At 51.8% G+C, this 23,509-nt stretch overlaps 1 protein-coding gene across 3 annotated transcripts in view; it reads right to left on the minus strand.

The window, feature by feature from the left end:
* KIRREL1 (kirre like nephrin family adhesion molecule 1) overlaps positions 1 to 22,047 on the minus strand; it is a gene marked incomplete at both ends in the record, with an annotated part of 96,186 nt that extends 74,139 nt beyond the window's left edge. For 2 of the 3 annotated variants that reach the window (XM_082856261.1, XM_082856260.1), the window contains one exon: positions 21,988 to 22,039. In XM_082856261.1, coding sequence (XP_082712387.1) covers positions 21,988 to 22,039 — 52 coding nt within the window. Of the gene's footprint in view, positions 1 to 21,987 lie in introns of all 3 variants that reach the window. The other variant, XM_082856259.1, reaches the window with a different exon arrangement.
* Positions 22,048 to 23,509: the final 1,462 nt, after the last annotated feature.

Consider the following 23,509-nt stretch of genomic DNA (forward strand, 5'->3'; position numbering starts at 1 on the left):
TAAAACAGGACTCTTGCGACTTAGCTATTCTGGCCTTCGGTTCAGAACTGCATCCTGAGATGAGAGGAAGAAAGAACATCACAGCCTTCTTTGATATCCAGGATTTCTTGGGAGGCATCTGAAGGCAGGGGAAGGCGGAACTCAAAAGATTATTTCCCTGAGGACACCGGGCAAGGGGCCAGCCAGCTGTTGTGATGTCTGGGGTGGGAGAGAGGTGACTCATTTAAAATATGAAAAAGAACTTTGGCGTTTTCTTTCTTTTTTATTTCTGCAGAGTATACCTAACCCCCAAACGATCAGCTTAGCTTCTGGCCATCGTGAAGCTTGGGAAGATTAAGCCTGCTGGAAAAAAATCCTAAGGAGAATTCAAAGAGGAATCAGAGGTAGAATTAAACACGGTGAGGCAGCCCCAGCAAAGCTCCCAGACTAGACTGTACCTCCCCAGTGAAGGAAGAGCCCAGGTGCCCCAGCACTTCAGAGACCCAGAGGGCGACAGTCAACACAGAGGTCAGCCTGCCTGTGACATCTGCAGCTCTTACCCTTGAGATGGTCCAAAGGAAGAAAGTCCACAACTTAATTGTCCATCTAGTAATTTAGCATCCACAAGTTCTTCTGTCTATCTGACCAAAGCCTTTTTTGTTGTTTTTCCCTACCAAGACTGTATTTTTCCTAATAGTGCAGGAGAGAAAACTTGTCCGGCCTTGGTCTGCGGAGCTGGCACTGGAGTGAGGGGGCCAGTCCCCAGTTAAAGGGAAGAAGATTGGAGGGAGGGTTGGGGCTCCCTGGCTGCTTCTTTGAAATCCTCTTGGTGAGTGAGGACAAGGATAAAGGCGGGGGAGAAGGAGAGGTAGAGCAGGCTGGCATCTCAGGCCAAGTCCCCTGACAATGGGCAGGAGTCTGGAACCTGCAGCCTGTTACTTAATTATCTCTGAATGGTTTTTGTTCCTGGCTTTAAACATTTACCCCTATTGGGTTTTCACGGCTTCACAAGCTCTCTATCTCCTTTTCTTTGCCGTTGCCATGGCAACGACTCCAGGCATACAACTGCTCTCCGATTTTAAATAAAAGTTGAGGTTTCTCTCTCTCTCTTCCCTCCCAGCTCCTCCCTCCTTTTCTCTCCTAGGATGGATGAGGTTTCTCTCATCCTCTCCCTTCCTTTCACCTTCCTCTCTGCCCTGCTCTTCCCCCAACCCAGCTCTGTTTCCTTATCATCACCTCATTCTCTCATTTCCTCCTTCCACCTGCCTCCGCTCTAAGCCCTCTCCCCTACCGTTAGGCTTCCTAGCTGGCCCTAATCCCCTGGTTGCCATGACAGCAAGAGTAGGCCCTTTAGGAGGGATGGGGGCAGAGGGTGAAGGATAAGGGCATGTCTGGGGAAGGTGGGGGGATCTGCCTGCAGTCCCAGGAGCAGTGTTACTCAAGCTTCTCTGGGGACCACCACCTTCCTCTCTGGGCCTCAATTCCTCTAGCAATTAATGGAAAATAGATTCCTTATCTCACCATTTCCCCTCCACCCCCAACCAAGGAAGGACTTTTCGATCTGTGCAGTCAGGAATGGGGAGGAGAGGCAGGGAGGTTTGTGGAGGTGAAGCAGTGGTTTTCCAAACTGCTGAAGGTGGAACTTCTAGCGTCTGCTCTGGGGCAGTGAGCCACTTACACTCTTGAGTCTTGGTTTTCATTGGTATCTATCTTTTCAGGGGTTGGATTAAATCTCTGATTTTTCTGTACTCTGAGGTGCCCTAGGCCGTCAGAGCCGTCTCAGCAGCTATAGCTGGGGGGAAGGGGGGGAAGGGGGGGGAGGGGAGGGGAGGGAGGTGTAGCAGGTGCCTGAGACCCAAAACAGTTAGTCCCGGTGTCTGGCACCACAGGGGACGGCTTTTATCTGCTTAAGGCAGAGAGTGGGTAGATCTCCCAGCAATCCTCATCCCAAACTTCGTTTCTAAAGGAACTCAGGGCCTCCATTCACTCCCCACTGGTGGATTGTCCAGGTGGCTGTCTTTGCCACCTGTCTGCTCCTTCCCTGGTCCCCCTGTCAGTAAGTTATGGTTTAGGTGGAAGCCTAATCATTTCTAAAATGGGCTAGAGATTGAAATACTCTACTCACTCCTCCATGACATAAACGTCTCTCTCTTAATTTTATGATATGGGTCAAGGTTAAATATTTGGGTAAAGGGAGAAGTAAACAACAATCTGACATTTTAGAGAAAGCTATGGATTGGGAGTCAGAAGGCTTGATTTCTAGGTCTAGCTCTTCCTCTCGTTGGTTCTGTGGTTCTCAATCAGTGTGATTTTATCCCAGGGGACACTTGGAAATGTCCGGAGACATTTTTTATTGTCACACCAGTGGGTGGGGTGTGCTACTGGTTTCTAGTGAGCAGAGGCCAGGGAAGCTGTTAAACATCCTACAGTCCACAGCAGCCCCCCGCGCCCCAGCCCCGCACGCAACAAAGGTTAGCTGTGTCCATCCTGAGCAATTCATTTTCCCATTCAGAGCCTCAAGTTCCTTGTTCATAGATTAGTACCTTATACTCAATCATTCATGTAACACACACTTCCTGAGTGCCTAGGCCAGGCACCGTTCTAGGCATGAACGGTGGGGTAGATGCAAGACCAAGAGAGAAGATCCCCTTGTCCCCAAAGACTTTTCATTAACATATTCACAACTTGAAACGAAATTGTACAAGGTCACACAGAAAGTCAGGAAGGAAGCTGGAACCTGAATCCCTGGACCACAAATCCAGGGCTCTTCTCATTACTTCATACCATAAAATGTTAGGGTTCAGCTTAGCAATAAGAGCTAACATGTACCGCATACTTAAAGCATCTCAGATACGTTTGCCAAGCATTCTACACAGATTATTTAATGCAATCTTTATCACCACCCTACGAAGCAGATGCCACTGTTCTTCTATACCAAGGTGAAGGGACTTGCACAACAGGGTCATGAACCCAAGCAGTCTGAACTCCAGATCCTGCTCTTTTACCCAGAAGGCAAAGAGTACTTCCGGGACCTCAGGCATCACCTAGTGAGCTCCTTGTTTTTTGGCTGAATAAACCGAGGCCCCGAAAGAGCACGTGACTTGCCCAAGAAGAAACAGCCCAGGAAGAGTCAAGGCGAAAATCCAGGTCACCGGACTCCCAGTCTAATATCAGATCTAATATAGCCTCGAGCTCTCAATGTTTGTAATCTTACTGGGGGAAGGAAGTGGGAAATGCATTATAAGAAACAAAGTCTGAACATCCCAGCATCGAAGTTTGAGGGCAAGAGGGTTTGGGAAACTGGGAGAAACAGCTAGTGGTCAGTAGAATGGAAAAAGCTGCCTCCAGCTGGAGAAGGAGAAAGAGTCGGGGAGCGGGAGGCTGAGGGAGGAAGCTCAGAAAGAAGAAAGAGGGGTTTCCCTGGTGGCGCAGTGGTTGAGAGTCCGCCTGCCAATGCAGGGGACACGGGTTTGAGCCCTGGTCTGGGAAGATCCCACATGCTGCAGAGCAGCTGGGCCCCTGAGCCACAACTACTGAGCCTGCGCGTCTGGAGCCTGTGCTCCGCAACGAGAGGCGCGATAGTGAGAAGCCCGTGCACCGCGATGAAGAGTGGCTCCCGCTTGCCGAAACTAGAGAAAGCCCTCGCACAGAAACGAAGACCCAACACAGCCAAAAATAAATAAATAAATCCTTAAAAAAAAAAAAAAAGAAAGAAAAAAGATGCGGAGCACACAGGGAGGGGCCAGACTAGAAAAGGAGGAGGCTTCTGAGCATGGCAGGTGACAGGGTCTTCCCTGCCCTCCTCCTGCTTCTTTCCAGGCTAACCTCAGGCTCTGCTTCACTCTGTGCCTCACCACCCATCCCCTGGCCAGGCTGATGAGATTTCCTGATTCACTCCCTCACCTAAAACCCACTCTTGCCCCCCTGGCCAGGGAAAGAGCCTGGAATCCCCCCACCCACCAGTGTCCAGGGGCTTCGCCTGCTGCTTTTCTGGACAATGAGCCCCGACCCTGAGGGAGGGGGCAAGAAGACAGGACAGCCCTTGAGAGAATCCTAAAGCAGCCAGCACAGAACACTGCACAGAGGAGGCACCCGGGACCCGCCAGGCTCCCTCCCAGCTTCCCAGTTCCTTCAGGAGTTTCTCCCAGGCTCAGCTCATCTCTTCAAATCCATGTTACAAAGGAGGAAAACAGGCCCAGAAGTTTCTCTGGGGGCCCTGACCCTCACCGAGGAGGCCCAGGCATGACTTATGAAAGAGGCCGAGGTTTGTTGTTTGTTATTTTTGTTTTGTTTTTAACAAAGCATAATCCAGGGCCTTGGGGAACTTGCAATCTGGTCGAAAACTGAAAGGTCAGTGCTTTAAAACTGAGTATAAACTGAGCCTGTGAAATGAGATAAAGGGAGGGTTAGTCAGGAAAGGCCCTTGGAGGAGGTAACCCTTCTGAGCATCAGAGGCAGGAGGTGGAGGGTGCAGACCGAAATTCCTGGGCTCTGGCTCCTAGGAGAGGGCCCTGGTTTTCATTTTTTCCCTTCCCCCACGGCTCAGCTCTGGTCGGCCTCTGAGATGATTAAAACCAAAAGAATTTTAAATGCCTGGAATTCACTTTTCACCACTGATGCCATTTGCTTATTTTCCCTCTCTCTCTCTCCTCCCTTCTTATAATTTCTCCTCTTGGGAGAGCTATCTGTTTGCCTCACTCCTTTCTTCTGGCCCGGTTTGCTCTGGATGATTCCCAGTACCCACCAATTCACTTTGTTTTCATCGTGGGGAGGAGGAGAGAGGGGGTTGGGTGTCTCAGGCAAAGGGGAGGGAGGATGGGAGGGTGGAGGGGCCTTGGTCTTGCTGGCTAAAGTTCCCAGAAAAAGAAAGGAGAAGAAATAGCTTTCAGGGAAAGAAATCTACCAAATGTTTATGTTCCCACAAGACTCTGCGAAACCTTTTCACAGACCAAAGCTAAAGTTCAGGGTGAAGCCAGAGCACGTTGCTTAAGGAACAAACTCTTATCAACATGGAGACACAAGAACCCACATGCTTGATCCAGGGTCTCCCACCTTCCCAGAGCGGACAGCAGACTCTGTGTGTGTGTGTGTGTGTGTGTGTGTTTGTGGGGAGAAGGGCACTCCAGTTGTCCTCACCTAGAGTCCAGACCAGATCTGAAAAATGTAGAAAACGTTTGCTTCCACCCTGGTTCCTGAGCAAATAATGCTTCTCCTGGAGCACCCCAGCTCTGGCCCTCTGAAATCAGTACCTCCGGCCTTGGCTGAAAAACCAAATCAGAGAGATCCAGGGCCTCATTCAGGAAGAACAAGTCCTTTTTTTGAACTCCCACCGGATGGCAAAGAGTCGGAAAATGGCACAGCCAGAAAGAATCTTGGAGATTAACCTTCTCGTTTTATGATAAGAAAACAGGCCCAGGTCAGTGCATGAGGCCACCCCCTGACAGGCACAAACGGGGCTAAAATCCACAGCGCTCCTTCCATATTACCTCCTGCATATAGACTTTCCTATTGTAGCGCCTGGGAAACCAGAAGTTGCACGTTTCAAGCCACGCGAGACTGGACACATTTAACCCTTTGGCACAGGGGCTCTGCTGCAGGCGGCAGGAGCAGTGTGCAGTCTGAGGCCTGGAGGTCAGCAAAGGGACGACCAACCCTGCCTGGAGCTGGAAGCCAATAAGCTCTGAGCTGGAAGCAGCCCCAGCCAGAACAGACAACTTATTTGTGGAGAGAAAAACTGCACTGGGACAGAGTGACCTGGGTTGTCAAGGCTCAACAGCACATCCCAGAAAGAACACAGGGTAGAAATTTTGTGCCCTCCCTTACTGAGGAAGTCGAACAAAAGGACCCTCTTTTCGTCACCACCTTTTAAAACAATTAACATGTTTTATGTGGTTTCTAAGGGCATGGGCTAGGTGCTTTCATGCGTAGTGGTAATGACAATAGGAGTAGTAACAGCTACCATTTGTTAAGCACCTGTCATACGCCAGGTTTACGCATACCATCTGCGGTCTTTTCAAGATTCCCATTTACCAGTGAAGAAACAGACTCAGGTTATAGGACGATTCCAAGGTCTCACAGCTAGTTAACAGCAAAAGTTAGTAGGATCCAATTTATTTTTCTCGAGATCAAGCACATTGTTCTAGGTCATGAAAGAAAATTCAATATAGAGAGGGGAAAAAATGGATGTTCCCTCATTCTCCACCACTTCCTGTGGACCAGAAGCCCAGGCCACAGAGACATGATGAAGAACAGTGGTGGGGACGTGAGTACATTCTAGAGCTTTGGGTCCGAGTCCAGCTCTGTGTCTAACTCTCTGGGTAAACTCTCCTGTTTCTCGAGCCTCTCAAATCCATCATCTGGACATCTTCCTCTCTGTTTATTTTGGAGTTGGAAGCCCAAGGAAAGCCCCGAGGTCTGTGGTGATGGCAGGGCTGACGGCCCAGTGGGAACGGTGCTTTCTCTCTGCCTCACCTCTTCTTCCTCAGCCACAGTTTTCCTCATCTCTGAAATGGGTATGATGAGCATATCGTCAGACCCCTGGCACAGCACCTACAAGGCGCAAGTGTGAGGAAGTGCTAGGCTTTCCCCTCTTCATCCAATCACATTATTGAGTGGCCATTCCCTAGTCATGGCCATGGGATTCAGCCCCAGGGCGTGTGCCCTGCTCTCCTCAAAGAAGAAAAGTTCCCAGACCAAGACCTGGGTCCTAACTGGATGGTGGTCCTGTCCTTCCTTTCCCTGTCACCATTCTCACCCCAGCTTGCCTCACTTCCCAGCACATGGTTGAATGAACTTCACTTGGGACCATCTCTTGCTCCTCATTCAGCTTTCTGGCCACCAACCTATGCACATCTCCTGATGTACCCCACCCCAACCCCTGGGAGGCCAAGGGAGCCAGCGAGTACAGCTCAGGCTGCGCCAGCACTGGTGGACCAGGTGGGGCCTTCCCCAGGGAGCAGGGCCATACTCCCTGCCCACTGGCAGAGCCTCCTTGGGCCTGCTGTGTTGACCAGGGGTTCTGGTCCCCGTGCCCACGCTCAGCACTCCTTGTTCCCGCACTGCCCCCCCCCACCCCCGCCCCGTGCTGCTGCCCAAAGTCCTTTTCTTCTCCTCCCTTGTTCTCAGGTACCCGCTACCTGCTGCCCGCACCTCCCTCCAGCATCTCTCTTCCCACTCTCCCCTTCTCTCCCGCTTCCTCCTCCCCTCCCCCGCTCTGCTGCTGGCTTGGAGCAGGAGGTTATGAAAATGAGCTTCGTGCCCAGGAGACTGTAATTATCTGCTAAGTGTGAAAGCCAGAGTGATTAATTAAGAGATAATAAAAAGAAAAGGAGGGCGAGAGGGGGGCCTCACGGCTTTGCTTTGATGATAGAACCTGAGGTGAGCCAAGCAATTAGGGGAATCTTTATCGAGAGTTAGCTATAATCCACAAATTATCAAGCACCAAATGCTCCAAGAGCAGGGCACATTTCACTCCTGCCGAGTGACAGACCGACAGACAGGGGAGGACAGCAGGAGGAAGAGGCCTGGGGATCATCGGCTGGGGGGCAGGGAGAAGCCCAGCGCAGCGGAGCGTGTGTCTGTGCTGGTGGACAGATTGTCCCGTGCCAGGCCACCGGGCAGCACTTCCAGGACCCCGGGCCATGGCTACCCTTGAAAAAGGGTAGCAACCTCCCCCTGACAAAGACACTCTGCCCCACAGGCAGGCTCCACGCTACAGCCAACTTGGAACACCCGCGCTGTCTCCTCTAGGCGGACCAGAGGGCCAAGCTCCTGTCTCCCCACCACGCACATCAGCTCCTCCTGTTCGAGGACTTACATTCCGCCCCATCCTCCAGGAAGCAGGAGCTGCTTTACCACCACTCCTCTCCTGGCCTGTGCGTGTGGGAGTGTGTCACACGGCCAGCGTGAACGTTGCAGGGGCCACGACTTGACAAGGCGACACCACAGCTCTCAGCTCCCGGAGGCTGCAGCCCACACTGCTCTAGCTGGGTAGCCCTACCCCCGGCCCCCACTATTCTCCCACCCAGCCCTCCAGTAAGAGCCGTCTCTTCTACCTTCTTTTACACCGGGTCCTGCCCTACCAGTCCTTCCCACTGGGTTCCATGTTCCCCTCTTGCCCCTTCCTGGAAACCTTCCATAACTGATCCCGCAGCTCCAGTACCTCCTTTTCCATCTTCTCCTGTGCTGATGTACAACAGGGTTCAAAATCCTCCCCTTATTTATTTTTTATTTTTATTTATTTTCTTTTTGTGGTACGCGGACCTCTCACTGTTGTGGCCTCTTCCGTTGCAGAGCACAGGCTCCGGACGCGCAGGCTCAGCGGCCATGGCTCACGGGGTCCAGCCGCTCCGCAGCATGTGGGATCTTCCCGGACCGGGGCACGAACCTGTGTCCCCTGCATCGGCAGGCGGACTCTCAACCACTGCACCACCAGGGAAGCCCCTCCCCTTATTTAGATGATCTTTCTGTGTGTGTAGACCCTGAGGAAGATGGGGAACCTATCTCCTCTATTATAATTAGCTATCCGATAGCGGAAATCAAGTCTCCACCCTCAAGTTCAAGCTTAGAGCTAAAAGTCTGCACTGATCTAATACAGTCTAGGATCCTCAACCGTACTCCGACAGATCAGTAGATCTCCAAAGGCAGACACCCTATCCTCTCCTTTCTCTGCCCACACTGATGGCACTTGGGATCCACCCTGTCCACCCAGGCATGGTTGAGGACATCCCTGTGTGAGTCCAAAAGGAAAATATTCCTGCTCTGAAGCTAGAACGGGGCCTGACTGTGGCATAGGCCTACCTCTGCCATCTCCCCTGCAGGCCCCACTTTCCTACAGGTACCAGGTGTAGCAGCAGATGCCAGGGCCTCTCTCAGCCTGGCCCCTATGGAGGGAGGAGGAGAGGCCCTCAGGCCATCAGCCAGAGACAGCGGCGCAGAGCCCTCCAGCCTCCAGCTGCTCCGAGCCGCTGAGAAGGGGAAACTGAACAAGTAAGGGCATGGTGACTCAGCCAGGTTCCTGGGAACACTATCTTTCTAGCCCTGACTGGGAACACTGGGAAGATAGCCTTGGCAGTTTGTTGGAAAGCAGATCTGACCCCTAAAGAGACAACCGGCTCTGCCTCAACTGGGGCCTCAGAGACAGTCTCACTTATGACCTCTCTGGGCTTGCTTCTCTATCACAGGGAGCTTTGCCTTGCAGTGGGAGAAAAATGAACCTATTGGGGAAAATGTTATTCTTCCAGACAAAAAGAATACCAGACACTTATTCAGTTACAGTCTCAAGACAGTTTTTTTTTTTTTTTTCATGCAGGAGCAAGAAGGGTTCAGGTTAGACACAAAGAAGAACTTCCTGCTTGCCAGGGATTATTAGATATGAAAGTGAGTAGGCAGAGAGAGCGAATGAAATTCTTTTCTCTTCAGAAGAAGGGCAAACACTGACGTGTCCAGGTTGATTCAAGTTAGTCTTACCTGACTAAAGAGAGAGATCTTGAGAGTCCAAAGATGTTAGGATTCTTCCAGAATCATCTCTCCATCTTCATTCCTGACCCCAGGCTCTATGTTCTAGGAAGCCCTATCTGATTGATCCCACCTCCTTCTTTATTTACTCTGAAACCCCTCAGGATGGATGCGTGCAGTTTGCATATGTCCCCACTTGCACTTGGAGATGGCTGAATGTGCAGTCAGTTTTCTGGGGGAGGGGGGGATAAGGGGAAGTAATGAGAGTTCCTGTTTCCCCCAGTGGACAGGATTCCCTAGATTTAAGAACCAAGCTTCCCCCATTGAATCAGAACTCTGAAGGCAGAAGCTCTCTCTTCCCAGGCCTGGGGATCTTCCGCTACAGCCTGAGGCTCTGCACACAGACAGAGAAGGCAGGGAGAGAATGAGTTAGCTCATCATGTTGCCTGAACAACCAGTAGGTCTATGTGAGTGTGAGAAAATGACCTGCCCAGGGATGGTCCTCCATTGCTCCCCCCAAACCATGCCCTCGGTTAGGCCTATGACCCACCTTCCTTCCCAAACCTCAATTTGCTCCTGACCAAATTTTCAAGCCAAAGCCAACAAGGTCTAGGCCCCGGCTAGCAGCTCTGCCAAAATATTTTCCCCCAAAACTCCACCAAATGACGGCTGGACTGTGAGGACTCTTTTCATTAAATAAAAAAAAAATTGAGTGGAAGTGACTGACTGGGTCATGCATGGAGGTGTTTCCACCAACATACTAGCTAGTTGCTTTTCAACTTTGTAGCCGGCAGTTGTTGGCCTGAGTGAAGACTTGGTGGGGTGGAGTAGGGGCGACTGGGAGCTTGGGAGGTGGCAAGAAGGAGGCTGGTCAGGTCAGGCTTGGGCCCGAAGATGGACACGCTGGCACCCACTGCCCTGTCTTCCGTCCCACAACCTGCTTCCCTAAAACAAACATATCGACACTCCTGAATCAACGATCCATCCGGGCTCTGTTACACAACTAAGCTGGCTGAAAAGCGAATTCAGGTAAACAAATTCTATTTTCTCTTGCTTCCCATTAGAATGTTGAAGATCTATTTCCCTAGAAGAACACATCCTCTAACGCTTCAGAGTGCGGTCCAGGAAGCAGCAGCATTGGCGTCCCCTGGGAGCTTGGTGCCAAGGCATAAACTCCACCTGAGGACTTCCCTGGTGGTACAGTGATTAATAAGCTGCCTGCCAATGCAGGGGACATGGGTTCGAGCCCTGGTCGGGTAAGATCCCACATACCACGGAGCAACTAAGCCCGTGCACCACAACTACTGAGCCCGCATACCACAACTACTGAAGCCCGCGCACGCCTAGAGCCCGTGCTCTGCAACAAGAGAAGCCACCGCAATGAGAAGCCGGCGCACTGCAACAAAGAGCAGACTCCGCTCCCCGAATCTAGAGAAAGCCAGTGCGCAGCAACAGAGACCCAACGCAGCCAAAAATAAGATACAAAAGCAAATACATTTAAAAAAATAAATAAAATTGCAAACAAATTAAAAAAAACTCCATTTGACCCCAGATCTTCCACATCAGAATCTGCACTTTTTAACTAGATCCCCAGGTGCTTCATAAGCTTGTTAAAGTTTGAGAATCATTGTTCTAACACACTGAGTTGAAACCTTGTGGCACGACAAACTTTCTGGTCATGCTTACCGTGCATTGCCAGATGCTTTCCCGGGGCTTCAAGTAAGAGGTAAGTGGCTGTGGCTGCTATCACTCCATTTAACCCTGAGGAGACTAAGGCTCACGAAGATGAAGAGACCACTGAACCTTCAGAGCCAGGACTCAGACCTAACTCTAAAGCAAGGAGCTTTCCATTAGGTTTTGCTGCCATCTCAAAAGTCCCACCGCACTGCATTCCAGAAACCATAAGTTCAGGGATTACCACCATCACTGGCACAGTTCACAGAGGCTCACCTGTCTTTGCACCATTATTTGTTCTTCACTCATCCTACCGTCTGCTCTCCTCAGATCTGCCTTGGACTATGAGTTATAAAAAGCCGGCACTGTGCAAGATGATTTACTGAATACCAGCTGTGTTCCAAATCCCATTTCTTAACATAGATTCCTTCATTCAGTCCTCATAGCAACCCTCGGAGGTAGGTATTACTGTCTCCATTTTACAGATGAGAAAACTGAGGCTCTAGTGAAATGACTTGGTCTTGATCACACAGGCAGTGGCCCCTCTGGGCAAGTCTGGCTTTCCCATAGGCCCTCTGGTAAGGAAGTCCCAGGGCACTTGAGGGGTTATCCCACTCCAAAGGTGTGTTAAGAGAGACTAGTCTTATGACATGACCCTGGTATGAAACCAAAGGCAACGTGCACACACCAAACCCCTTACATACAGGCTTTACAGGCTCCCCTCTCAATTTGCTGCACAAATGGAGAGCAGCAGCAGTGCCGATAATACAGAAGTCGTTTTAACTTAGCTTTGCAATGCATTCGATTTTTTTTTTTTTTTTTTTGCCAAGTCAGATTTTCCTTTCTAATTATATTTGGCTCCAACAGACATTAAAATGATTTTGTATTCTCACTTCACCCACGGCCTAGTAAGGGAAGAATTCCCAGATGTGTGCAGGGTGATAGGCACATTAGTCTAGGATCAAACATCATCCAGGCAGTAGCTGACTTGGGGGTGGAGGCTGGAGAGTTGATAGCACTGGTAGCAGGAGTATGTGTGTGGGAGAGGTGGGCAAAGAGGGAGCAGGCTGCAGGGGCCTCTGGGAGTCCCCGCATCCCATCTCACAGTGAGGTCAAGCTAGTAGATTTCCAGGGAGGTAGGGACTGAGGCATAGAGCAAGCAGCATGTCAATTGCTCAGGGTTTGGGACTAAAATCCAGAAGTCCACTGGATGGCCAGGGAATCAAGATGAAGAAAACCCCAACTCCTCTCTGGGGCTTCCCCCTGTCAGCCTGCCTTCTCCCTCTCCCTTGTGTGTGTCTCTCTCTCTGCCCCCATCTGCCCATCTCAGCTTCCTTCCTTTTAATAACCTCCCAGTTAAGAGAGTCGAATGGTAAGAGCAGTTAAAAGCACCTCATGGCTTGACAATGCTGGGTAATGGAGCGAGCAGGGCCCCAGGCTGTTCCTGGGAGAATTCAGGAAGGAGGGAAAAAAGAAAAGAAAAGAAAAGAAAAGAAAAGAAACTCAGCTAAGCAGATTACAAGGACAAAGTTAATTTAGAAATCAGCTCAATTGGGTGGGAGCTGGGGTGGGGAAGAGGGAACTGGACACATGAGGTTGGAGATTTGGGGAAAGGGCGCTTTATATAAACTGCCTTTGTTCCTGGAAATCATAATCCTTGGGAGGGACCTTGCTCACTCCTTCGGATTCCTCAGCTCCTTCCATCCGGAGCAGGGGGCACAATCAGGGATTGTCCAGAGCCGGGATATCTTGAGTGGCGCTGCATTCCAGAGGCTCCAGCGCAGCCCCAGAGCCTCACATCTGTGGCTGTGCCCTCCCCCTGCCAGGCTGCCTCCTCCACTCCCCCCTCTCCGACAGCTAGACTTCAGCATTTTTCACATACCTCTCTCCCAACGTTTATCTTATAGTATTGTCAATATGTGTTTATACATCCTTCTCCCACACCCGCCCCAGAGTGTCTTAAGGACAGGGACCAAATCTCACTTACCTTTGTACCTCCAGTGCCTAGTTGAGTGCCTGGCCCAGCCCAGCCATTAAAAGCACACTGGCTTAGCTGGACACAGGCACTCACCACCCTAGCAGGAATCTTCTTCAAAGGTTTCCATTTGAAAAACCAGACCTGGCTTCCTTGCAGAGGTTTTAAGAATCTCTAGGCTCAACCCCCAAGTGCACACACATCTCTGGCCACTGACCAGAGGAAATGGCCCAGGACTGACCCTGCAGGGACTAAATCCAGATTGGCCCTCTGATGGAACCAGGTGGATCTCCTAGACTCTGGGCAGTGCAGACCCAGCCTAAGCTCCCAGGGAACATGTGACAAAGAGCCTAGGTATCCACCAAGCTGCAGGGCTCTCCACTGAACTCTGTCTCCGGGCATCTTTATCATATACCTGAGGATTCACAGAGAAAAAGAGACCTTCTCAACATTCCAAAGCCTCCCCAACTCAGGTCACAGATCTGAAACTTCCCAAGGCAGAACTGATTTTCTCTAAGGTTTTCTGCTCACTTCTGCCTGGTCAAACTCTGATCATCTGCCCATTTCACCTTTTTTTTTTCCAATTGAATGGGCTGCGGATATCTATAGCAGCAGAAGGGGAGTTTAAGAGGAGAGGAGGGTTTGGTGAGGAATGAGGTAGGGATCACACGGGTTTTTAACACTTCCTGTGCTTCAGAAACAGAAATCCCTGGCTCCCCACTTCTTACAGGACAGTCTCTGGCCTGGCTTTTCAAGGCCTTCTTGGGTCAGGCCACAGTCTACTGTTCTGGATCACCTCCATTATTTTGCCCTGACCCAAATCCTGAGCTGCCACCAGCCTCAATGGACCCTGCACATTCCGGTAGCCACACCTTGACTCAGGAAGTTCAGTCGGTCTGGTAATGCTCTCCCTCTTCCTGCCACAGCCACATCCTGTCCATCCTTAGACCCACTTCCTCCATGGAGCCTTTCCTGGCCTCTTCAGCCCACAGCAAACTCCCCAGCTCTGATTGCGCACGCTGCTATCCTGACACCAACTACACCCAGCCTGGCACTACCTGGAATCTCTGCATACGTATGCGCATCTTAGCTTCTTGGAGGGAAGGGACCATACAATTTTGTGGGGTTTTTTTTAATTCCTCATAATGCCTACCAGTATGTTTTATATATAGAAATATCCATTTGCTGATTTGAAAAAAAAAAAAAATTAATTCTCCCCATTTTATGGAAGAGTAAACTGAGACCTACCGAAGCTAATGTTTGCACCTAAATCACAAAGTGAGACCCTTAAAGGCAAGGACAGTATTTTATTCTTTTTGCAGCACTGTTGCCTGGCACATAGTATAGGTACACAACACATTTCTGTGGGATGAAGGGACTGAGTCCTTACTCTCTTCCCACACATCTTCCAGTGAGGATGGACTCCTCATATTGCTTCAGAAGGAAATAAGAGGCAGAGAAGAAAAGCATCAAAGGGCCAGTCTGGAAGAGGAATGTATGATTCCTAATCTGGCCTGGAGTGGGGCAGCCTCCAGGGACTACCTTCCAGGCACAGAGCACTCAGGTCCCTGCTGTCCCTTCCCTACCTCAAAACCCAGTCCCCGTGGCCTTCTGGGAGATTCTCCCATCACCTTCCCAGAGCCAGACCTCCAGAGGAATGAAGCAGCAGCAGCATCTCCTGGGAAACTAATGGAATTTGCTAGGGAGTACTAGAGAGTTCCACCCTGGATTTAAGACCCTTAATCCTGAGGAGGCTGGCTGGCTACAAGGCACATTTATTTCAATATGATCCCAATTTTGTTAAATGGACTCAAGGAGGGCAGAGAGGAATGAGGCTTCAGCTCCCAGAGGCTACGGAGGTTAATAAAAGTTGACGGAGAAATTAAATGTGGAGGGGGAGAAACTGGGAGTTTGGAGAGAGCTGATGGGGGGTGTGGGAGAGTGGGATGGAAAAAGAAAGAAAAATGTGATCTTTGGCAATGTCTGGGAGCTAGAACAGCTTTCATCCTGGGAGCTCAAAGAACTCTATCAGGTTGCATTGTCTGTGAATCAGTAGTGGGAAAGTGTAAGAGCTGGGGTTGCAGGATGGAGAGAGACCAGAGTCACAGAATGAGGAACCCAAGCGTTCTAACTTTCTTAACCTTGTAGTGTGTATATCTTCAGAGCACGTGAGACAAGACAAAAATTAGTGCCTTCAAAGACTCTTCAAAGGATGGCTGCCATAGCTGGAAGGGGAACGGTACACAGAAACATGGCAGTGTTGTTCTGGTGAATGGAAGGACCAGGGGAAAGCCAGAGATATCTGTCCATAGGTATATGGGGATGAGAAATGGCTGCCTGTGCGAGTGCACAGGAGGCCACGTGGGAACCTATGCGCGTGCATGTGGGCACACACACTGTGCAGTGAGACTTGCATGCAGCAGCAATGTGGAAGAGGTGGATATGACCATCTTCAGGGGCTTCCTTCTGGGAATCATGCCGGCCCCCCCCACTCCAACTTCCCTGCTTGGGATCTAGTCCTGGCTCTGTCACTTGTAAGATGTATCACGTTGGCCGATCTGCTTAACATCTTTGAGTCTCTCTTTGTCCACCACAAAATGGGGATAATGACTCCTGCATTTAACAGATTATTGTTAGTATTAAATGAGTTACTAATGCACATAAAACACAAAGCACGTCCTCCACAAAAGTGAACAGCCTTCTCTCTCACTTGGAATGAACTCATTCTGTTTCCTGACTCCTGAGACAGCCTCCCCTTGATGCTGCATTTCAGCATCGAGGACCAAGGACGTGGCAGCCTCTTTCTCCCCCACTGCTGACCACTGCCTCCTCCAACCCCTACACCAGCCCTTTCCAGGTCAAAGCATCCTCCAGGACATGGCCAAGTAAAGTGGTCTGGAGGCCTTGAAAAGAAACCAGGCAGGAGGTGGTAGGTCGGGAAGGGGCACAGCTTTCTCAGCCCTGGGCACATGAGAGGAATTTCCCTATCCTTAGCTGGAAACAGTCCCCCAAAATTGGGGTAACGGAGGAATTTGCCCCCTATCCCTTCCCTCCAGCCCAACCTCCCCCTTAGCAAGTCATTTCAACTCTCTCGGACTCTGTTTTCTCATCTGTTAAATGGAGCAGTAATAACTGCCCTGTCTGTATCACAGGACAATCACAGTATCTCTATTAAATGAGATTGTACGTGTGAAAAAGTTGCTAAAATTGGAAAGTACTATACAAGTACAAAGTTAAAAAGACTCTACAGGTGGGAAGAAAGGGGGCTTTACTAACCTCCTTCTCCTGATAGACAAGGAGTTCCCATCCCCATGGAATAAAACAGATGACCCTCAGGGCAAAGCAGCAAGATGGATATGCGCTAGGTGTGATGGGCTGAGCCCTGGGGGAGAAGGCTGAGCAAGGTACCAGGAGAAGCCTGGCCGTCACGGTGGGGAAGAGGAGAAGGAAGAAGGCCCCTTCTCCCCTCCACAGCCGCCTCAGCTGAAAGGAGGCACTTGCATAGGTGGCTCAGACGTGGAGGCAGCCTGGCTTTGTAGTAAGACAAAGAGTTGAAATTGGGGATCTAATACCCCAGGGATGGCCTTAAGCAAGTTAATTAAACTCAGCTTTTGTCTCCTCATCTATAAAATAGGGGTAATGTTATCTTCACAAGGTCGTTGTTAAAAGGAATAAAGAATGATGAATGTGAAGAGCACACAGTAGGGATTCAAGAGGAAGTAATTTTGACGCTTTGGTAGGGAGCCCACCTCCTGCAGTCACTCTGCCCCACTCTAGGGCAGGCAGGGCTTCCCAAAGCAGATGCAAACACCAGATCCCAGCCTCTGTGTCTGCCAGGGACTGCGCTGAATTGGAAGCTGACTGTCCTGGTTTTCTCCCCAGGCCCCCACTCAGCACTCCACCTCTTGCCTCGCCACGATTCTCCAGGAGTCAGCCTTGCATGGTACAGGGGTAGTGCCCAAGTTTGTAGCTCATGGACCTGTAACGCTGTGTCTAATCTTAGAAACAAACACAGGTTGCAAACCTTTAGACTTGCCAAGTAAAGGGCTTTTAAAAAAAGTCATTTATGGGCACTGTCATATCATCAAAGAAAAACCATTCAACACCCAAAAATGTAGAAGGACAGAATCTCAGAATAAAGGAGGATTTTTAAAATTTGAGTGAGTTTCCATTTATGAGCACTCATTCTCTTTTCCTCTTAGTTCTCCTTTGGCTCTGGATCAGGAAAGACCCTGTCCTAGCCCAGCATCTGTCCCTGCTGGCATGGGAGCCCAGGCAAAGGGGAGGGGCGCAGGATTTGAGGTGGGTTGGTTCCCCCAGCTACCATCGAGATACCTAACCTGTCTAAACCTCGATTTCTCATCCATGAAATGGGGATAATTACAGAGCCAATCTCAGGGGGCTGTGGTACAGATTAAATTAGATAATGCATATCAAGTAGTTAGCACAAGGGCTCAATAAATGATCTGTATTATTTCCAGACTCTGAAATGCTGCCACCTCGGGGCTAGTGTTCCTCATCTCTCCCAAGAGCTCTAGCTCCTTCTCACTAGAATGCCGACCTCTTCCACTTGGTCCTCTCCTTCTCCAGAGCTTTCTTGAGGTCTCCAACCAGGGGAAGGCTGGTCAGCTTCCCCTTCTGGATCCTCTACAACCCAGTTCTCTCCGTGAGAGATACAAAGCAGAGGTACTGAAGCCCAGGACAAAACATCTGGGCAGCTGGAGCAAGAAAACAAAAAGAGAATCATAAGGAGAGCTGGAAAGGAAGCAAACAACTCGGCTTCCTATGTCCAGCCACAAAGTCATAACAGAAGCACTTACTGAGCACATCTCTCTGTGCCAGACACTGTTCCATGCACCTTACACGGATTAACATATTTGACTGCCATCGACACCCTATGAAATGTTATTCCTAACCTTACTTTCCAGATGAGCAAACTGAGGCACAGAGAAGGCACATACCTTGTTCAAAAGCCAACACAACTACCCAGTGGCCAAGGGGGAGGGGGGTTAGCCAGGGAGCTGGACAGGAGTCTGTGATTTAAGCACCCTTTAATACTGCCTTCTTCCAACATCGTAGCACTCTCATCAAATCAATCAATTGATCCGATATTTAAGGGCACTTACCAAGCGAGTGTGTAGCACTGTGTCAGAAACTGCAAGGATAAAAGAGAAATTAAGATTTGGTCCCGAGGATATGAAGAGGGTCTACAAGAGCTTCCATCAGCACTTGGTTCTCAAGTCAAGGGGGTAAGAGCCGGGGACATGGCTGGGCTTCCTCATCCTCACCCCATCAGAGAACCAAAGGCAGAGCAAGACAACCAACCATGCAGCCAGCAGAAGGTGGGAGGACCTAGATGCCTCTGCCTCCTGATCCAGGGTCTTCTGGGGTCCAGAGCTTAGCCAGAGGTAATTCCAGGCACTAAATACTGGGTTCACACCCTCCCTTTGGGCCTGAGCCGAAGTCCCATCAGGAAAGTCAAGAAGGGCTTCCCTGGTGGCGCAGTGGTTAAGAACCTGCCTGCCAACCCAGGAGACACGGTTTCGAGCCCTGGTACAAGATCCCACATGCCGCGGAGCAACTAAGCCCGTGCGCAACAACTACTGAGCCTGTGCTCTGGAGCCCGCGAGCCGCAACTGCTGAAGCCCGCGCACCTAGAGCCCGTGCTCCGCAACAAGAGAAGCCACCGCAATGAGAAGCCCGCGCACCGCAATGAAGAGGAGCCCCCGCTCGCCGCAACTGGAGAAAGCCCGCGCACGACAACGAAGACCCAACGCAGCCAAAGATAAATAAATAAAATAAATAAATTTATATATATATAAAAAGAAGGTCAAGGAGAGGGACCTGGTATCCTGATTTCTGCCATGTCGCTCCCTGCCTCTTCCCCAACCTCAAGATCCTGCTTTGGGCTAGAAGGGTGGGACATCTGTGGGGGGTGGGGATGGCACAGGGAGGAGAGAGTCCATTCCCAGCTACTCTTTTTTTCCAGACTCTTGTTCTCTGGCAGGATGTAGCTGTACTCGGCAGCTGAATACTGGGAATTTAGGAGGCCCTCTTCCCTTCACTCCTCACCGCCCTGCCAAGCGGTGGCAGGGATGCCCAGGGGACTCTGGGGGCTGGGGGGACAGATTTTCCCCCTACCTTCACCTCCACCCTCCCTTGGGCAGCTCCCACCCTGGGCCAGCCTGTCATCCCACATTGCTCTGATTAGCTATAATCTTTCTTTTTCAATTTCTCCTCCCTGAGACTGGGGAGTGAGAAAATCTCCCAGAAAATGAATAAATATTTCAATTTTCGGTGCAATCAGTCTGAGGAGCCAGCGCATGCTGGAAACAGGGGGAAGGATAATGGTTTTCATTTAGATAAGATACAGAAAATTATTTAGTGAAAAATGAAGATTGATGAAGCCCATTGAAATTCTTTAAAACGTGATTTTTATTTCTCTGCCTAGGCTGAACGTCCCCTTCCCCTCTCCTCTCCACTCCCCTCAATTCAACTGCCTTCTCCTCCCACCTTCTCTCCACCCTCCCTCAAGCCCCTGGCAATCCCCCCCTTGGCTTCCCCTACCACTGGCCCAGTCCCTGCCTACAACTCTTTCTTTCTAAGGATGGGGGCTGAGGAGAGAGGTCCTGCCGCTTTCCCCCACCCTGAAGAGCCCCAGATCCCCACTCCTTCCCGCCCTGCCTCCTCCCCAGTCCTTGCTCAGCTTCCCAGGAACACTCAGGAGTGACTTCCTCTCCCCTCCGTTCTATCCTCTCCCTTTTATTTCCCTTTGGTAACCCCTCCCCCCATCCCAAATACTTTTGCACACGTTCATCAGGTCTTGCTTTCACCCACGCTGGAGGATGGGCGATGGGAGCTCAGCTAACCCCTAACCCCTCCCCCCCTTTCCAAAGGGAGAAAGGCACACAACACACTTCTCTCGGACCGTTTCTGTCCCAATTCAATCCACATGCCTCTCCTGTTTGCTAACTGCAGCTTTTGTTCCTTGAAGCTCGTTTGTATCCACGTTGCTGACACATGAGGGCTGTGGGGAAAGGGGCAGACAGAAGCTTGCGCCAAACGCATATCAGTACAGACCCAGCTGACCCCTCCCCCACCACCGTGGGCCCTCCCCCATCTCCCCCTTCTCTAGCAGCCCGGCTGAACAAAGTCAGAACTTAAGTCATCTTCCCAACTTTCTGCCAAGTGGCTGGCTTGGCCTGCCAACCCCAGGGCCAGGCCTCCTTTCCCCCAGCACCACTTCTCACACCACGGATGTGCGCCCTTCCCAAATCCTAAATGTGTGTGTGCGAGGGGGGGCATGGATGCCCTATGGGGAATGATGGATCGACAGACCCGCCCCCAGCAACTCAGCCAGGCTTTGGCTTCGGAGCCAGGGAGGCGCCTGGCCAGGATTGGAGGGGAGGGGTCCAGCATAACACCCCACCCCTAAACACACACCCACCGGGCCTGGAAGGGAACTGAGAGCAGGGCAATGCCTGAGGGTGCTCAGTCCAAGCTAACTTCCCCCTTCCCAGATCCCACCCCCCACCAAAAAAAGGAGACCACCTCCTCCATTTTGTTGTCTGTACATCTCCGTAAGTGTCTGCCTATATGAATATCTGTTCAAGTTTCTTTGTTTGCTGGAGGGTTGGTATCCCTGGAAGGGTTTCAGTGTGTGTGTGTGTGTGTGTGTGTGTGTGTGTGTGTGTGTGTGTGCGCGCGTGTGTTGTGTCCTTGTAAATGCCCGCCTCATACATGTACTGTGTCTGTGAGTTTTGTTATGTTTGGGTGCATGAACGTGCATGCATGTGCCGATACGGGGGAGGAATCTGTCTTCCTCAGATGTGTCAGTGTCTTTGTGTATATGTGTCTGTCTCCGTGTGGGGGATGCTCGCGGGTATGTCTGTCTCAGGAGGTGAATAGTCTGTCTCCGTGTCTACGGCTGGTTTTTGGTGTTTGTATGTCAACATCTGTGTGTCAGCTCCATTTTGGGGGGGTGGGGGGAGCTTGCTCAGCAGGATTAAATCTTCCTTAGAGTCCGACCCAGGAGACAAGAATCCACGCCCACAGACCCCAGTCGGGGCTGAAGTCCAGGCCCTTGGTTTCTTCAGTTCCCCCGCCGCCCCCCAGCCCAGCCTCAGGATACACTAACATCCTCATCTCTCTCTCAGCCTCTCCCTCATCTCCCAGCCTCTCCCCTGCCAGTCCCAAATAGGCCCCGACATCAACACTTTCCTGACCCGCCGTGGGTGTGAGCCCCGCCCGCAAGTGGCCCCTTCCATATCTAGCGGGCCCGGAGCTGCCTTTGGAACTCCACTCCCGACCCGGAGCCTCCGCGGGCAGGGGTTCGAATCCCCACCAGAGGACCCGAGGCACCGCTCCCTGCCTTTGAAGGGGACAGCCCCAGGCAGTCTGGAGCCGCAGCTCAGACTCAGCCCTCCCAGGGGCTGGGCTGGAAGGAGGACGAGGATTCCCTTAGCTGCATCTTCCGGAGCCTGGGCCCCCAGCTCTCCGCGCACCTCCCACCCCCGAATCTGAAATCCCACTCTCTTCCCAGCCTTCCCCCGGCCAGGACCCGGGCGTCCTGACTCCCGGCCTCGGAGGGTGGAGGTAGGTAGGGCTGCCAGAGGCTCCGGAAAAGACTTTGAGCGTTCGGATCCCTTTTTCACTCCGACCCCCGGCCCTCGCGGCCCCGATTCACCGGTCTCCCGCGCAGCCGGAGGAAACAACTTGGGCAAATCAACGGCAAACTCCTCCTCGCCAGCCCCCGTTACTCCGCGCCCCCTCCCCCAGGGCTCCGCGCCGGGACCCAGCCCCCGCCTCGTGGCGTCCAGACCCCGGGGGACCGGCCGCGGGCCGCCGAGCCCCCCAGTGTTCCCCGGGCTGCCGGGGGTCGGGGCGGGTGGGGGGGCCCTTACCTTGGGAGAAAGTATCGGAGAGAGTGAGGATCCAAACGAGGAGGCTCAGCATGCTGTCCGCCCGCCGTCCGCCCGCCCGCGGCTGGGGCCCGGAGTTGGCGAGCGAGCGAGACGAGCGGGCTGGGGAGGAGGGGAGCCCGGGAGCCCGCCCCCCGCCCGCCCGCGCCCGCCCCTGCACACTCACACGCACACGCACACTCACTCACGCGCGCAAACTCACTTCCCTTCCCTCCGCTCCTCTTTATTTCTCTTTCCTCCCGGTCCCGTCGCTCGCTCGCTCGCTCGCTCTCTCTCTCACTCTCCCTTTCCCTCTTCTCCACCCCTCCTTCCTCCCCCCTCCCCCCCTCCCCCCGCCTTTTACTATTTCTCGCCTCAAGCTTTATCTCTCTGGGTCTCTTTCGATCTCTGCTCTCCCTTTCTCCCCCCTTCTCTTCCTTCCCTCTCTCTCCCTCCTCAGTCCCTCCTCCTGACGTCTACTCTCCCTCCGACGGCGCCTCCCTCCACAGCCCTCCTCCTGCCCCCCCACTGCGCGCGCACACGCACGCACGCACACACACACACACACACACACACACACACGCACTCACACCCCTCGCTGGAACTGAGATGGACGGAGCGCCAAGAGAGAAAGCGGTGGAGGGCAAAGGGGGTGACTAACGTGACAGAAGCGGGAGCTGGAACTGGGACGGCTGGACCCCTGCCCCCGCACCTCCCTCTCATTTATATATACAGCCCTGGTCCCGGGCTACGGAACTAGGCAGTAGATTGGGGAGGCGGGGCATGGGCTGAGGACAAGCCTCTAGCCCAGGGGATGACTGGTGGGGAAGGGTGTGTGTAAGCGTGTGTGGGAGAGGAGGGGGTGGGCAGGTGGCTGTTCATGGAATCAAAAAGGATAAAATCCTTTTTTTTTTTTCTTGTAAATTCCACACGCAGAATCCAACCCCTACATCCCCCAAATTGGGAATTCTCAATTGACTGATGAATGCTGGAGGTGAGGACGGATACACTTCTCTTCCCACCTACAAAACCCAAAGCTGAAGAATTCCAGCTGCTTCCTGGACCGGACTGAGGCCCCTGCCAGGGGGGCCTCACCCAGCACACAATGACACCAGGCTGTGTTGGAGTCCTCAGCTGGTGGGGGAGAGGCGCAGTTGACTCCTTCCTTTGTTCATCTTGGGCATCTATCTACCCATCCAGAAAGTAGTCAACTAGAGGACTTCCAAAGGCCCAGGAGAGGGCAGCCACAGGAGGATCTCCAAGCACAGAGTTTCAGATCCTTTGAGGTTGAGGGATCTGGGTACTGGAAGGGGAAGGAATTCCTGGAGATTGACGAGGTTTTTCTCTTTCTTAAAGAGCCCAGCTTGACAACCAGCCTCTCTCCCAGCCCCTAACCGGATGCTTCTGCTCACAGGATTGGGGGAGCCTCGACCTCTGGGTTCTAGGGAATGAGTTGAGGAGAAATATCAGAAACTGCACAGAAATTGCACAACTTTACAGCACTGTATTGGTCCAGAGAGGTCTC

This window comes from Leucopleurus acutus (assembly GCF_964270905.1).
Source record: "Leucopleurus acutus genome assembly, chromosome: 2".
Classification (NCBI taxonomy): Eukaryota; Metazoa; Chordata; class Mammalia; order Artiodactyla; family Delphinidae; genus Leucopleurus; species Leucopleurus acutus.